This window comes from Diorhabda sublineata, chromosome 6 (genome assembly GCF_026230105.1).
Source record: "Diorhabda sublineata isolate icDioSubl1.1 chromosome 6, icDioSubl1.1, whole genome shotgun sequence".
NCBI classification, from domain to species: domain Eukaryota; kingdom Metazoa; phylum Arthropoda; class Insecta; order Coleoptera; family Chrysomelidae; genus Diorhabda; species Diorhabda sublineata.
The window spans coordinates 21,180,508-21,196,619 of NC_079479.1; the positions used below are offsets into that span (position 1 = coordinate 21,180,508).

Consider the following 16,112-nt stretch of genomic DNA (forward strand, 5'->3'; position numbering starts at 1 on the left):
CGGAACTCCCTGCCAAGTTAAATATGAAGTCTAACAGCGCAAGTCGATGAAATATAGCAAGATGATATATACAGGCTAGAGACAGGGCTATCGTAAGAAGTGAAATATGTTAACTCACCATTGATTTAATTTATATTAAATTTATGTAAACAGCAAAATAATAATACTGATTTACATAGCTCAAACAATTATTTGTCTAATGCTTACACGTTCCAAATGATATAAAATTCCCAAGGAAACTCCAGGAAACGTTTTATCCCACATTCACGCTAAGTTCCAATTCTGGCGAGACACATTTCATTCTTCAAAAACACTTAAACAGCCAAAGATTATTTTTTCTCGTCTTAATGAGCCGAAGGAACAAAAATTAAAATTTCAGAAAAAGAAATTACGGGTTTTCTACATTTCCCACATGAAATCATAAAAAAGGGGTGGCTTGGCAAAGGTTAAAAAATCAAAATCCTTTGTTATGCCGACATGTCGAAAATAAAGATTATCTTCCAAGATTATTCAATATCCTTATCTCACAAAAAAAATAGTATAAAATGAGTGTCTCGGCTAAATAAACCATTTACATGACAACATTAGATACAAATTAGAACTAGATGATCAAATAATACAACAGAGAATGAAATACTAGTATTTACTTTGGATTTGATATAACCAGTTGATAAAAGAGACATAGAAGATGTGGTGAGAGGATAAAATATCTAGAACGGGATGTCTTCAGAACGGAGTATGGCGGAATACAAGAAACAAAGGTACGAATTTACAAAGCGACAATTAGACCTATAATGACCTATACATCAGAAAGAAACAAGACCAGAAACATCAAAAATGAAACAAGTCTTGAAGACCACAGATATGAAAATTTTCAGACGGATCTCTGGAAAATACAACTAGACCGAGAAAGAAGCGAAAACATCAGACGATTATGTGATGTAGATAAAATTAACGAATAGTTATCATTGTGTAAAGAATAAAGGGACCAATATATAAGTCGAATGACAGACAATAGATTGAATAGATTGGTTAGATGCTCCTTTTAGTTTAAATAAACTAAAACCACTACAGGGAATGTAAAGAGGGTGTGGCAACCATACTTTTTTTACAACATTTTTCATCCTTCGACCGTTTTCTCGAACAACTTCCTCAATGAAACTATAATATATAATACTATACTATATATATTATAAAACTTCTATCCCCCACTCCGTCTAGTTCATAGTAAAGAGCTGTGCATGAGTGATCACTGTCCTGATTCAATAAACTGACCCAAAGAATGCGCGTTACGACAATCATAACTTATTTAATTTTTTTAATATTAACTGTAACTGACCAAATATTTATATAAGTTGACCTATTAGATATCTGACCTTTCAGATGGTATAATTGGTCAATCGATGGGGTGCTACGATCGCGGAGCTGAAGGGGTTGTGCTGTGAAACTTAAGAAGCTTTCGGATACTTGAAAAAATGTTTGAAAAGGTATCAAGCAAAAGCTAATGCTGGTACTTTTGTTGGCCCGTAAATCAGATATTTGTCGGTCCGTGCATCAGATTTTGTCGATCAAAACTTTCTATGGTTGTGGAATCGTACTCAAAAGCGAGTTGGAACAATTTGGCACACTTTTCTGAATTTTTAGTATAAAGCAATGCTGGAAACCACGTAAATATGTTGACGCCAGGGGCTATAGGATGTCATTAAAATTAAGTTATCTTGTTGTTTTTGTCCGAACTTTATGAGCTTCGAACATATTGGAGAAGACCAATATAATAAAAACATGATGGAAAACTAGTTTATTAACAGAAAGTACTCATGAACACAAAAGCAAAAATAAAACCATGCTTTTTGTATGTTATTTTGATAGTAAAACCAAATACACATAAAAAACATATTTGATTGGTTTTATGTTTAATTGAAGAATAAAACCATATATTTTGAGAAATCGTTCAAATGATCTGTGTTTTTTCTTCTGATAACGACTTACAATATCGAAATGTGATGATTAAAAATCGAAGCCAAATTTCGTGCTCAATCTTGTAATATATAGGTTTAGTATACATGGTGATTGATTAGTGTGATTAAGTCCAGTGCCATCTTTGAGATATCAATTTAGAAATTTTATGAATTATAGCAATCATCAGTATTCACATTTACCCCAGAATGGTATACCATATCAGAGTTACATTTTTACATTAAACACCCTATATTTTATTGCATATTTGGAATCAGCTTCATTGCCCTATCGAATGAGTTGTGTTGTTTTACGAGGTATTTGAAAAATGATGACCTATTTTCCATAAAAATCGTAATAAGTGCAATGTAAGAGGAAATCCAGAATTAAGATCTGTTGTGACCAAAGCACTTGAATAATAGTGAAAATTCTGGAAAATTATGTATTTCCTTGATATTCATTGAATCTGATACAGGGTGAATTAAAATACTAATACTAATTTTTTTTTCAGTTTTTTCGAATGAACCCCGTTTCGAATCCCGTATATTATGTGGATATCGAAAAGTACTACCAGCATTCTTTTCATTCATCTATTAAACATTTCCTGTACCTAAAATTATAAGCTCTTGAGATAATTTGATTTTTCTGTGCAAAAGAAATCATTTAATAATCAATTGTGAGTTGGCTATATGATTTATTTACAAAAAACTGACAATTTATCATTGCTTTTGGTAGTGTAAAGGAACGAAACATTAAAAAACTATCCCAATTACTACAGTATATGCACACTTCCTGATTATCACAATAGGTGTTCGAAATGTTATCCAAAGTCATCTATACATGCTTGAAAGTTAATAATTGAAACAGTTACTCACATTACGAAGCATTTCTATAGAAATATTTCGCAATTCATTTCGTATTCTCTCCATCATGTCATCCCTTGTTGTTGGAGTTATATTGTACACTTTATCCAGAAAAATAGGTTCATTTTATTGAAATTATCCATTAACTGATTGATTAGTGTGGGCAGGTACACCATCATGCAAAAACGAAATTCTTTAACGTGCACAAAGATGTACTTCTTCCAATGAAGAAGGTAATTGGTTTCAAGAAAATCTAAAAGATTAGTTATATCAACATAAACATTGTTTAGCACAGAAAAATTGAAATATCTCATGAAGTAATAATTCTAGGTATAGGGCATGCTTGCTAAAAAAAGTATGTTGGTAGATCTTTCCGATGCCCATATTAAAAACAGGGTGATTCATTTTAAAACCGACAAAAATAATGTAGTCACATTTTGATTCACTCTGTGAATTCATATTCAATGAAAATAAACGAAATAAATCATTTACCACATTTTACTACTATTCGAATGCTTTGGCCGCAACAGATCTTCATTCTTGAATTTGTCTTAATTACTCCAGGGTATTGAGGTTGTTACGATTTTAATGGAAAATTGATATATCTTTCTCAATAGCATAACGTAGCATAACACATCATAACCCTATATTATTAATATGGGTAAGTCAAGCTGATTCCAAATCTGTTATAAAATGTACGATGTTTCATGAAAAAAAAATGTTACTTTGATATGGAACACACTGAAAGATTCTGAATTATTTTAAATTGTGAAGACTAATAATAGCTATAATCGCTCAAATTTTAAAATCGATAGCTTAAAGTTCAAAGGAGGTACTGAAATTTATCACACTAATCACACTATATAAACAAGTTTAAAATTGAAATAACACTGCTTTAACCTCTCATATTTATTATGACTTCTTGTCCTTGTTTATGTAATCAATAGCTTACCTGAAATAGAATTTAGAAATTCAGAGAAATAGATAAGTGAATTATTCTTTACAGGGATTATTGAAAATTCTATAAATCTCCGGTCACCTTTTCATATGCAAAGAAATAAATTAAACGTGACTAAGCAAATTAATTTGGCCTTCACCCACGACTATGGATAATTAAATTCTCTCAATAATTCTATATTTGAATCCGAAATGCGCTTAATAAGAATTTTATTGTGTATTATTAAGACTGAATTGTGATTTATCATTATTAAATCTTATTATTATTATCAAATAATCAAATTCAAAACATGTGGAATTGAAATGAAAACCAAGCAGAGTTCAGAAAATTTGAAAATAACTTTTAACTTAAATGAGTGTTGAGAGTCATCGCCAATGACATATAAAACGTGCCATGTGACATACGCCTTGAAACTATATTGAAGGCGACATCAAAGATGTTGCGGGAGTCAGTCCCAAGTAATCTGATACGAAAAATATCCTAAGTAGCACTCCGCATAGGTTCTTGCCAATAGCAATTCACTGTATCTACGTTTCAAGTCGCAGGCCCATGCTGGGTACGTCGAAAGGATAGGATAGGTATGAAGATAGACATTAGGCTAATTACTTGATCTTCATTTCCAGTTTTGAGGCCCTTCTCACCCACACATAAGAGTGTGAATGTATAAAATTAGTTATGGTACTTCTAAACCTAAATCGACAATTTTTCGAAAATGTAAACCCCAAATAATATATTTCTAACAACATTTTACACAATTCATAACTCAACTTCATGAACATAAAAGGAAAACTATTGACACTGTTAAAATAATTATAGAAAACTGCTAGATTGTTAAAAAATTATAGTACCAGGTCACAATTGTAAATTTAACTAAATATTCTCCTCATTTAGATGATCAAAAGTTTTCTCTTCAAAACTTGATTTAAACAGGTTGTCATTAACCAAACTTGAGACAATGTCAGTCAACTTGCCTCTCTCCGTGTACATCAGAACAAATGCTTCTGAATTGACATCAGTCATTGTTGCTCTCAATCTGCTCTTTATTAACTTCAACTTTGAAGATACTCGTTCGCAGGTGTGTTAGTGGAATCTTTGGTTAATATATGTAAACTTTGGACAGTTCTGTAAATTGAAGAGAGTACAGGTCATAATCTTCAATAATTTCGAATCCATAGTAACGTTTACATTTTACTATGCAAGCTATGAAGCCTTTAAGATCATTATCTACGGTTACTTTATCTTCGCCATCTTATAGTAGATATAAATCGTCACCCATACTTTCAAGTTCCTGAATGTTTTCAGAACTATCACCTCTTTCAGTCTTATCGGTACATTAATCTTGCTCAATTGAAATCCTGCTCATATTGGGTCAAATATTCATAAGCGATATGATTTCTTTTCTAAGCATGTATTTCTCAACAGATAAAATCAATGCACTTACTTCTTTCAATACATTTTCTAGCAATTTCATTAAATTTTCGAGGATCAAAGGCAGCCAAGTCCAAATACAGTTTATGCTTGGCAAAACGGTTTTCCGTTATTTAATATATTGATTTAAGGACGTTATCCCAAAAGCATCTTAAGGAGATGAGAAACACTTTCATCGTTACATTTTTTCCGTCCATTTTCTTCACTTTTATTGTACGCTTGAGTTTGAAATTAGATTCAATCAACAAATCTTTAAGATCCTCGAATTTTGTGGAGGCCCCAAACTTCTAGTAAAATTTAGCAACGAACGTCTTTACTGTTTCTAGTGCTTTATTAAATCTGTCTCCAAGGTATTTCAGTATGACTATTGCTGACTCTATTAGTCTCCAAGCTTGAGCAAAGTCAAGGTTTTTCATTTGGAAATAGTCTGATAACGATGTAGTTACTTTGAATATCTGCAGAAATGTCATTGCAATAACGATTGTCTAAAGTCTATGAATTTAGTAAGTGGCGTTGCTCCTAACTGTAGGGCTGACTCAGTTGATGAGAAAATCTTTTGAGTGTAGTTACTTCACAGAAAAAATATTTTCTTTCGGAAGGCTCATTTCGCTGACTAGTTGCACCAAGTTCGTAGGCCATGCAGCAAATATAAATTATTCTCACTAATGGCAACAACAAAGTTTACTTCTATCAAATTATTTAGTTAAGCGATACGTATTTTAAGAGGAAAAAATAATGCAATGGACAGCATTAATATAGTTTAAATAATAGAGTTACATACATATACATAAAAATCGTAATTTTCGTTCGATAATAAAAGGCGCCGTTTACCTTTAAGCCGAGGGCGCAAGGGAAAACGTCTTCCTTTATTTAGGCGACTTATGAGTGCTGGAAGATATGGAAAATACTAAAAAGCATAATCTGGTGAATTTCATATCACATGTCATAGTAAACTGAGAAGAAGGAATTAATTGCAATATATAGGTAACAATAAAAAATCCTGAACGAGCTGATATAATAATTCAGTACATTACATGATTACCAAAACATGAATATCACTAGTTTCAAATATATCCTTTCTAATTTTGCAATAAATTACCTATTCTATTTCAATATTTTTACTATCTTTGGAATGATACCTGCAAAACCTAGAATACAAATCTCGAGAACAAATTTGATATGTACAAACAAAAACAAAGTTCTATTTTTTATCAACATATATGTAAGTTGGTATTTTTGAAACCATTGGTGATATTCATACTGAATACACTGTTTACACCACCACTACACCAACACTCACAATTACACTCTCTAACTCGCGTTTCGTTAACCAAGTTATCGTCTTTAGAGACTGGAGGTAAACTAAAGCCCAATGACTAGCATTACCTGTTGTATAGTAAATTTTTCCACCAATAAACCTTCTCCGGCGAAAATTCCAGCGGGTAAACCTACTTCGCGGGAATCTTCATATTCATTCCTGCACTACTAAATTATAGAGAGGGTTGTAGGGAATTGGCCCTTTGCTCCTTTTAACGCTACTCTTATTTTAAGCAATTCCCATGCTTTCATATGCATCTGAAAATTTATATTTTAAATGAGCTATGTGCTCCTTAAACCGGACAATAACGGATCTCTTAGTCTGTCCAATATACTTCCCTTCACAATCACCACAGCTAATAATATACCACTCACCATGTGTTATTGGATTTATAAACCAATTTAAAACCCACTCTGTTAAATATTCCTTCTTATCCTTTTGTATAAACTGATTGAAAGGTATCAGAGCAAATTTATCCCTGAGAAGAAAAATTACCTTTCAGGTATCAGGATATTCTTTTTTAAGCTGTGGTAGATATTTTGCGCATATTGAAAAGAGTGAGGAGCCATTTGATTTACTGACTTATGGAAGAAGAGAAGTACGTGAATATTTTCAAGCAAAATGTTGATAAGCATTCAATCAAGAATCTCTTATGAATTTCCTTATGAGTGTCGTGACCTGATTAGAATTTTTCTATTCCCTTCCATATTTCTCAATATTCAGCCTTGTGTGACGATACGTGAATGTGTTGGTCTATAACTCATTTGATTTGATCTGACTATCTCACAGGCGGTCGGCCTCTACTTCTTTTTGCCTGTACTTCAACCATTACTATAAGCCTGTCTATATTGTCATCTCGTTTTCTAGCTGGTGGTGGAGGACAAATCCCACAGAACAAGTTATGCAATTCAGATATCTGGGCATAGACATATCAAGTACCAACGACCCAGTTAAAGACCTCAGAAGCCAAATTAACAAAGCATCCGCAGTATCAGGATACCTACGAGATATAGTCTGGTCCAACCCGTACATGCGCAAAAATAGCAAAATTAGAATCTACAAGACTTGTATCAGACCCATCATGACGTACGGCACGGAAACACGCGAGGACACCAACAAGACGAAACAAATGCTGAGGTTGGCCGAGATGAAAACATTGAGAACAATAGTGGGGAAAACAAGAAGAGACAGAGTAAGAAATACAGATGTCAAAGAGCAATGCGGGATACAAGACATTGTGAGATGGGGAAGACAACGTAAGAGGCAGGGGTACAACCATGTAAGACGGATGGACGAGACCAGACTTCCGAGAATAGTCCTAGAAAACGACCCGCCCGGCTCAAGGCCTCCCGGGAGACTACCTAAAAGGTGGAAAGATAGTTGGCAATCCACTTCTCAGGAAAAGATGCAGATGCAGCTTCACAATTAATAGATTGACAGATCTCCAAGAAGTAGAAGAAGAAGAAGTTTTCTAGCTACGTGTCCCAAATATTACAACACTATCTTAATGCATATTGATAATGGTCTGGTGGTTACACGTAACTTTTCTAGTATCGATAGATTGTTTTCTCCGCAGTTTTTAAGAATTCAAGTAAATTATAAAATGAAACTAAGCTACTATTATCATTATCCTGATTTGGTTCCCATTCCTGTCGAGTTCTATCATCTAGTTTTATTAATATTGGTAAACTGAATTGTCACTAGTTACTTCTAGTAAGTCGATTAAGCGCAATGCGTCGTCTTTACAACAGATCTTTAAATACAAAAATTTTTGAATTTCAGAAATATCATTACGTAACATTAGTGAACCATTGACTTGAAAACATCAAAAAACCCTAATCACGATTCATACGTTCCGCAAAATAATAGTTAACCCATACCTGGCAACCTCGGTAAATGTGAATTCGAGTTTTGGTAATGAGCAGGCATAGATGTTATAATTCTAGTCTCAAAATTCGACTGAATAATTCCTTTAATAATTTCTCTACAACGCCCCGTTCTCTCCAAAATCTTGACGACTACCTTCTTTTGTTTTCCCCCTTTAATCACATCACATCTTACTAGATATTTTTTTCTGTTTTTAACAGGGATCTGTTATTGAAAGAAAATTGCTATTATATTTATAAATTTTGATAACACATCTCATAGTTCTTCTAATATCTTCTCCCAATTCACTTATCGTTATATATTTCAGAAATAGTCCTTTTTTTAATTATGAAGTATAGGTATAAACACTATTTAGTGAATTATTACAATTTAAATAATCAAATTCTATATATGTAATTTCTCTATTTTGATTTTATTTTCTAAATATATAATTTTTCAATTTAAACTCTTCGTATTTTTAAAACAATATCAAATAAAAGTTCTTATAGCTGTTGCTATAACTGTCATTCTATGTCAATTCTATGATTTCACCATTCTAAATTTTTCTGAAATCATTATTTAAACATTAATATATACTGCCAAGGTAGAGGGCAAGAGAAACTAAGAGAAAAAGAAGAAGTAAATTGTCATGATTCCATTGAGGTAAATAACAATATTACATTTCTTTTCAATAATCATTAATCAGTAATTATAATACTAACAAACTTTTATACGACCATGTCGTATCAATAAGATTATAAATATTGATTTACATCAAGAAACCTTATTTACATCCATTTTCAAAGTATGGTTTTAGATAATGAAAATATTATTTTGAAACTTAGACCTAAAATTAAAAACATTAAAAACATATTTTATATATTTTTCAGAGAAAATGGCGAAGGAGCAAGGATTAACGTACTTTTATAACTAAATTGTTTTATTATGGTATGGTATTGAAATTAAAAGCTTTACAGAGGAACACAATGAATCAGAACATCTAATAATATGAAGATATATTCAAAATTACGAGCCGTTGTAATTATCGATATAACAAATGGGTGGATCGTAAAATAATGAACAAAATACGATCTCATTATAAACCGAAAACTACATTTAACGTAGAAAGTATGCCTTAATTCAACACAACGTGAAATAAAGCATTAAACAACACCGAACTATGTGGAAAAGCCATATTGGCAGAAAGCTGCCAAGACAGTTTGTTTATTAAAAGCACCAGGCTCAATATATGGCCTCGCTCTTCTGAACGCTGTGTGCCGACGAAAAATATGCGATCCCCAGTATAGATGGTAACATACGAGAGAGTGGGTTCGTAGAGAGTCCGCGTTGCCGTTGCCTTTGGATGATATCGAACGAAGTCTTTACAAGGAAACGGTAGCTACCCGGACCTCCATGAAAGATAATCTCACTATCATTAAACTCTGTTCTACTAGAAAACCCACAAATGTTATCGTTTGAAAGGGCAAAAATACACACGTGCAAGCAAATAACGTCGATCTAGATTGGAATTACGAGGTTTTGTGATTCAATAATAGCGTAATAAAGTGATTTAACCCAGAAATTCAAAGCAGCTGCACGTACCTGAATATCTTACACGAAATTCAAATTTATACTTCCAACAAAAATAAAAAATTCAAAGGAAACACAAAACAATCGTTATCACTTATTTCTTATCAGCTTAAATTAATATCAATTGTGTATTTCTTTTTATACAGGGTCTACTTCTATTTATATGGACTTAACGGTAAAATATTGAAATATTTTGATATGACATTACAAATGAATTTGGTTCGCATCTACCATAATGAACCACATGTTACATTTCATCTTATAGTTTTTTAAGCGGGGGTCCTGAATTCGGTCTTTACTGAATATCAAAATATTCACTTTCTTATTTTAATTGATCTGTTTTCCTGATTATTTCATATGACTAAACCGTTAAATTTCGTTGTACAAACATTTTGAGATATTCTTTTTATGAAATTTAGCTAAGTTGGTTTTAGACCTAACTGATTCTACATATTACGTTTTTTTCATATATTTTATTAACAATCACTAGGATCTCAAGCAGCTGTGTTATCATTTTGAGGTTTACAACAAGCAATGTACTTCTTCATGTTAGACCGATTGGCCAAGGTTTTTTAAATATTAGTTGTGACTCGATACTAACTGTTTTATCAATAGTGGGTTTGGATGAGTTCCTATGATTATCTGATATTTTTCAATTTTTTTTTTCATAATTTCTTGTATTATTTTACTTCTTATTGTGTTACAGCTTGTATATGGTATCTCCTGTTTCTGTTAAAAGTGATAGGCTTTGTTTTATGTCTTGGTTTATTTCTTTATAAGAAACTGTGGTTAAGTACAGTGCTTTTTCCGGTGGTAGTTGATGTCTCATATTTATTTTTTTTATTTGTAGTCCGGATATCTTTTTTGATATTCTTAATTGGCATCCAAATTTCCAAATGGAGAATTTTGAATCATATTCTTCAAACCGAGCATTTCTGATTCCTTTCAACTTTGGTTTCAATTTATGGTTATACCGATAACAAATATTTTTGTCGATAAGAGTAAGACTTTTTTGTATATTCATGAGTAGGGAAGGCCGGGCAAAGTGAATTTCTTAAGATATATATGACTTCAGTAGAAATAGTATAAAAGAAAAATGTTAATGCGAAGTGTTCCAATCAATCTTTATCAATGGCTCCAACAAATAACATAATCAGTTCTTTTGAATGATAAAAAAGATCAAACGTAACTGAAATAATAAAAAATGGGAAATTATTTACTTTGCCCAGACCTCTTCTCTATAGTACGTTTAAAAGCGTAACACTCTTCGAGACTCTAACGGTGACCATGTCACCTCGAATCCTGTTTTAAATTGGATTTCGTCTCCTTCAATATACAGGGTTCTTCACGACGAGCTGAATCGATATGTATATGGGAAAGTACTGCGAATAGTGTTCTGAAAATTTGCTTGCATGCTTTTTCCGAAATGCTCGTTTCAGCTAAATTAATTTCAGTTTTCTGAAATTTCCGGTTATACCGGAAATATACCCAAACTTCGTTATTTTTAACGGATTGCTATGGTTTTTATGAAATTTTTTGAATCTACGAAGAATTTCAATATAACTTTATATTAGGCATAATATGCCTAAAGTCCACCATTTTTAAATTAATTCAAATTTCGAAATTTTTGGACACATGCAACCCCCCTCCACTGAAAAAATTATATTTCTAAGTTTAAGTGAGTCAGATCTAATATTTTTGAGATTTGGTCAAATAACACTTACATCTTGGATAGCAAACGATGGACCGTACCAATGGCCTCCCTGTTCACCTGATATCACCCGATTATTTTTTTTCTTTGGGGTCGTATAAAAGATATCGTGTATGCTTCGCCGCTAACTACGAAAGAAGACTGTTAGGAAAGAGTTCGGAATGCATTTCTAACTCTTTCACCACAAGAAATTCGAAACGCCACTCAGCACGAGTTTTTAAGAAGAATCCTTAAATGTTTGGAAGTTAGGGGAACCATTTAGAACAATTACTTTAGTTAATTTTTAGTTTTGTTCTTCTCCTCTTAGTGTAGTGTTTTTAAATATTTTTTAATTGACTAAAGTATTTCAATTTTTGATACGTTAACTTTTGTTATTCGTTGTTCTCCATCGGCAATGACAATTAAAACCTATGAAACTTTCAGATTTCTCAAGTTAATTTGAGATATATGAATTTAGTTACGAAGTCTCCTTAATTCGAATCGTAGAATCCAATGGTAGAGAGAAAAACAAGGGGTTGCGATTTGAAAAAATTAAGTTTTCGAAGTTTTTAGATAGCGAAATTCGGCACCACTTTCTGAACACCCTATATAAATTTTTGTTAAGGATTTCACAGATTTTGAAAGCTGTAAGTGTTATATCGAAATTTTGCGTAGATTCCAAAAATTTTATAAAAACCATAGCATTCTGTTTAGAATAACAAAGGGTGGGTCCACTTCCGGTATAACCGCAAGTTTCAGAAAACTGAAATTATTTTAGCTGAAACGAGCATTTGGAAAAACTGATACAAGCAGATTTTCAGAACACTAGTCCAAGTCCCATATGCATATCGATTCAGCTCGTCGTGAAGAAACCTGTACATTGAGCTATAAAAAAAAACATAAAATATCCTTAAATTTTCTGATATTCTTTGGTATTTTACCTTCTACAGATTTTTTTTATTTTTTTTAATCTTGGTAGCTGCATTGAGAAGTTGAACACCCAGGTTCTGGGTCAGGAGAGTTTTGATAGCTGGTTCTAGGTGTAATAACTATTTGGGTCTCTGGGCCACTGTGTTACTTTTTTGAGAATTTTTAACTCCAATCGCTCGAAAGTTAAGTATTTTCAATTGTTTTTCTTTGCATAAGTGAAAGCTATCAAGGTCCTTAAGATTTGTTATTAATTCTACCTCCTGCTTCTCCGTCTTCAGTGAAAACAGAGCGGAATCGATCGAGTTTAGGAGCAACACACTCTACGGGTAGCCCATAATTTTTGACTGTGCTCTTTATTGACTTTTCTGCATTGCATAAATTTATAGCCGTTTGAATTCCATTAGGATCCAATGAGCCTTAATTGAATTTCTTTTTATATTTATTAACCATCTAAAATAAACAAAAAACATAATGTTATTGTGAAATATTTTTTAATAATTAGGTACTACTTTGCCCAACCAGATAAATTTTGAAACTATATCTGAGAAACTATAATTATAAATATTGGAAAAACATCAAAATACTTAAATTGCTGAGCTGATATATTTTTAAGTAAACATAAATGTCTATTTCTATAATCTAAGATAACTATTCGCTTTGCCTTGGATGTTCGCTTTGTCCGTCTACCCTATAACCAATATATCGAAATATTTGAGGCGTCTCTTCCTTAGCCTTCAACTGGAGCAGCATAAATAATTTTATCCAAATTATCACATGATCGACGATTTGTCATTGGTTTTCTGTATTTGATTCTCCTATCGCTAGCATTTTTTAGAGTTTCTGGTGGCTGTTCAGTCTATTCGTAATTCTGAGCATACTAACTATAGAAATAAGTACCTATATGAAATTAATAGTATTCGTTTAACATTTCCGCAATCATAATCCACTATTGATTTACACTACGGATTAGCAGTAGGAATAGATAGATAAGGTAGTAGGGACGCAAGATTAACTGAAGAAGACAAAAATAGCATCTTTATAGACACTATTTTCATAAACAGACAAATTAATAGTAGAAAAAGCAAATATTTACAAAGTGACACGACTTTTTTGTGATTTAATATAAATATCTTTGCCATAATGAAATGACAATATATTGTAACGAGTCTAGATAACCTAAAGAAGCCGCATTCGTTCCTACCATTGATACCTCGTGGTAAAAAGTTTTAGGAGTTCTGCAATGTTCCTTATAATAGTTACCTTGTTGTCAACTGCATCAAATTTCTATTGAGTTTTTTGGTATCCCAGTTAACATAATGAATTATTAGAACGTTTACCACTAATGAATAATCTTAATCACCAAACACATCTTAACGTGTTTACTGAAGTCTTTACTATACTTTCTACTGCCTTATTATTATTTTTAAAGGGCATGAGCAATGGTATATGTGTGTGTTCAAAGTTTAACTTCATAAATATCAAATTTCTTCATTTTTTTTAAATAGAATCACCCGGTTTTTTCTATTTTAATACATTCAGTGGTAAAATATATAACTAAATCTTACGGTTATCCAGATATTAAATGTTTTCTGTGATTTTTTAGAGATGCAGGTGTGGTCTAAATTTTATTTTGATCCGTTGATACAAGCCCTACAAAAATAAAAAAGTATTTTTCTTTATCTGATCAAGGTCTGTAAAAAAATCAAATCAAATTGTATTTACTAATCTTATTCCAACTTTTAGTCGTTTCCGAGATATTTGAGGTTTTAAATTATTATTGTATTAATTTTTTATGTATTCTTTAAAGCATCAATACGTGTTGCCGTAAGAGATCTTGGAGTAAGCAAATCGTCGATTCACTGTATTTTACGAAAACATAAAATTCATCCCTATACCTAAAGATTTTATTAAACGAGTAGAGTTTGCTGAATTTATAATAATAAAATGCCAGAAGACGAAGATTTTTAAAAAAATATAATTTGGTGAGACGAATCGAAAAACACGAAAAATGGATTATTTAATAGACACGTTCCCATTATCGGAGTCAAAATTCTCTCTATTTAATCAAAGAACGTGCTTTTCAAGATTGGTGGCAGTTCAATGTCTTTTGTGCTTCATTTTTACGATGGGAATTTGAATAGTTAGGAACCACAATCAATTAATTTATTCTCAATTAATAATGTAAAAGACACTGTTTTTGTATTTTAAATGTTTTTTGTTTTATTTTTAGGTGATATTGATATTTTAAGAAATTTCAAACAAAATTATTTAGACCGTTGGCCATCAGACGAATTAAACAAACTTTTTTTATTCATGACAGTGCTCCTGCTCACAATTCAATCGTCATAAATATATTTTTAGAAGAGCAATTTGAAGACAGGGGGTTAGCAAATAATAGTCCTTTTTCGGTGGCCACCTCGTTCTCCCGATATGACGCCCTTAGATTTTTTTATATAGGGTCACATAAAGCAAGAGGTTTTCTCACAAGCCTTAACACTAGAGAAGATTGTGAATTAAAAATTCGAAATTCCTTCAATTCCCTTTCTGAGATGATAAGGCGTGCGACGAATGAAGTCGTACTGAGAAGGGTTGAAAAATGCATTGAAGTTCAAGGAAGCAACTTTGAACATTTACTTTAAAACATCAGACTATTTTAATTTGGCTTTTAATTTTCCAAAAAATTTTGTAGAATATTTTACTATTGTCTCAAACGGTTTGATTCGTTCAACTTTTGCTTAAAATGAACCGAATAGCTTCAAATTGTTATGTATTCTTTTAACAATGTGCTGTTTCGATCGTGGTCTATCTGGATATCTTACTTTCAAAGAAAGCACATATTCTTGTAACAACTTTGCCATATTTACCTTGTATCAACGGGTCAAAATCAAATAATTTATAAGGGTCCGCAATGGTCAATTTTTTTACAAAAAAATTAATAACTCAAAAAGTATGCATTTTTCGAAAAAAGTTATTAGACAAGAATATGCTAAAATTTTAAGTAGATTTCATAAATCTATTAATATACAGGGTTTTCTATTAAAAACAACAAAGTTACAGTCGATTTCGAAAATTGGCCATCTTTGAAAATACTCTAGTTAAAAAGATTGTATCCGAAAATCCAAACGTAGAAATTTTCATGATTTTACTATAAGTATTTTGCAATATACAGATAGTTTTAATTCGTCGTAGGACACCCTGTATAATATGTTTAATTCTCCAAACTTAACTACATATCATTTATACTAATTGTCCTCGACTAATTCGAAGCATGAATAATTTTTCTGAGCAAATGTGATCAAATTTAGCTCGAAATAAACAGTACTGAACTTGTAATTATTCTATTGTTTTTAGAAATACATATTATTGACACTCCATTAAACGTTCTAAAATGCTCCTCCTCGCTCAAAACAGACTTCATATAGTTGTTCCGGGTTTTTAATCATATTACGGAATAAGGGTTGAATTAGGTCCGGGAAGAAGGCTCTAAAGACATTTTTTATTTAATCGATGGAT

The 16,112-nt window shown here is 31.9% G+C and overlaps 1 protein-coding gene across 1 annotated transcript; it reads left to right on the top strand.

Annotated features, from left to right (window-relative positions):
• The first annotated feature begins 7,604 nt into the window (after positions 1 to 7,604).
• Positions 7,605 to 7,952, top strand: LOC130445851 (uncharacterized). Its single transcript, XM_056781738.1, has one exon. It carries the CDS (start codon positions 7,605 to 7,607, stop codon positions 7,950 to 7,952), a length of 348 nt encoding a protein of 115 aa, XP_056637716.1.
• The last annotated feature ends 8,160 nt before the right edge of the window (positions 7,953 to 16,112 follow it).

Excerpts from the sequence above, each read along its gene's own strand:
- LOC130445851 (XM_056781738.1), top strand. The coding sequence starts at position 7,605 with ATGACGTACGGCACGGAAACACGCGAGGACACCAACAAGACGAAACAA.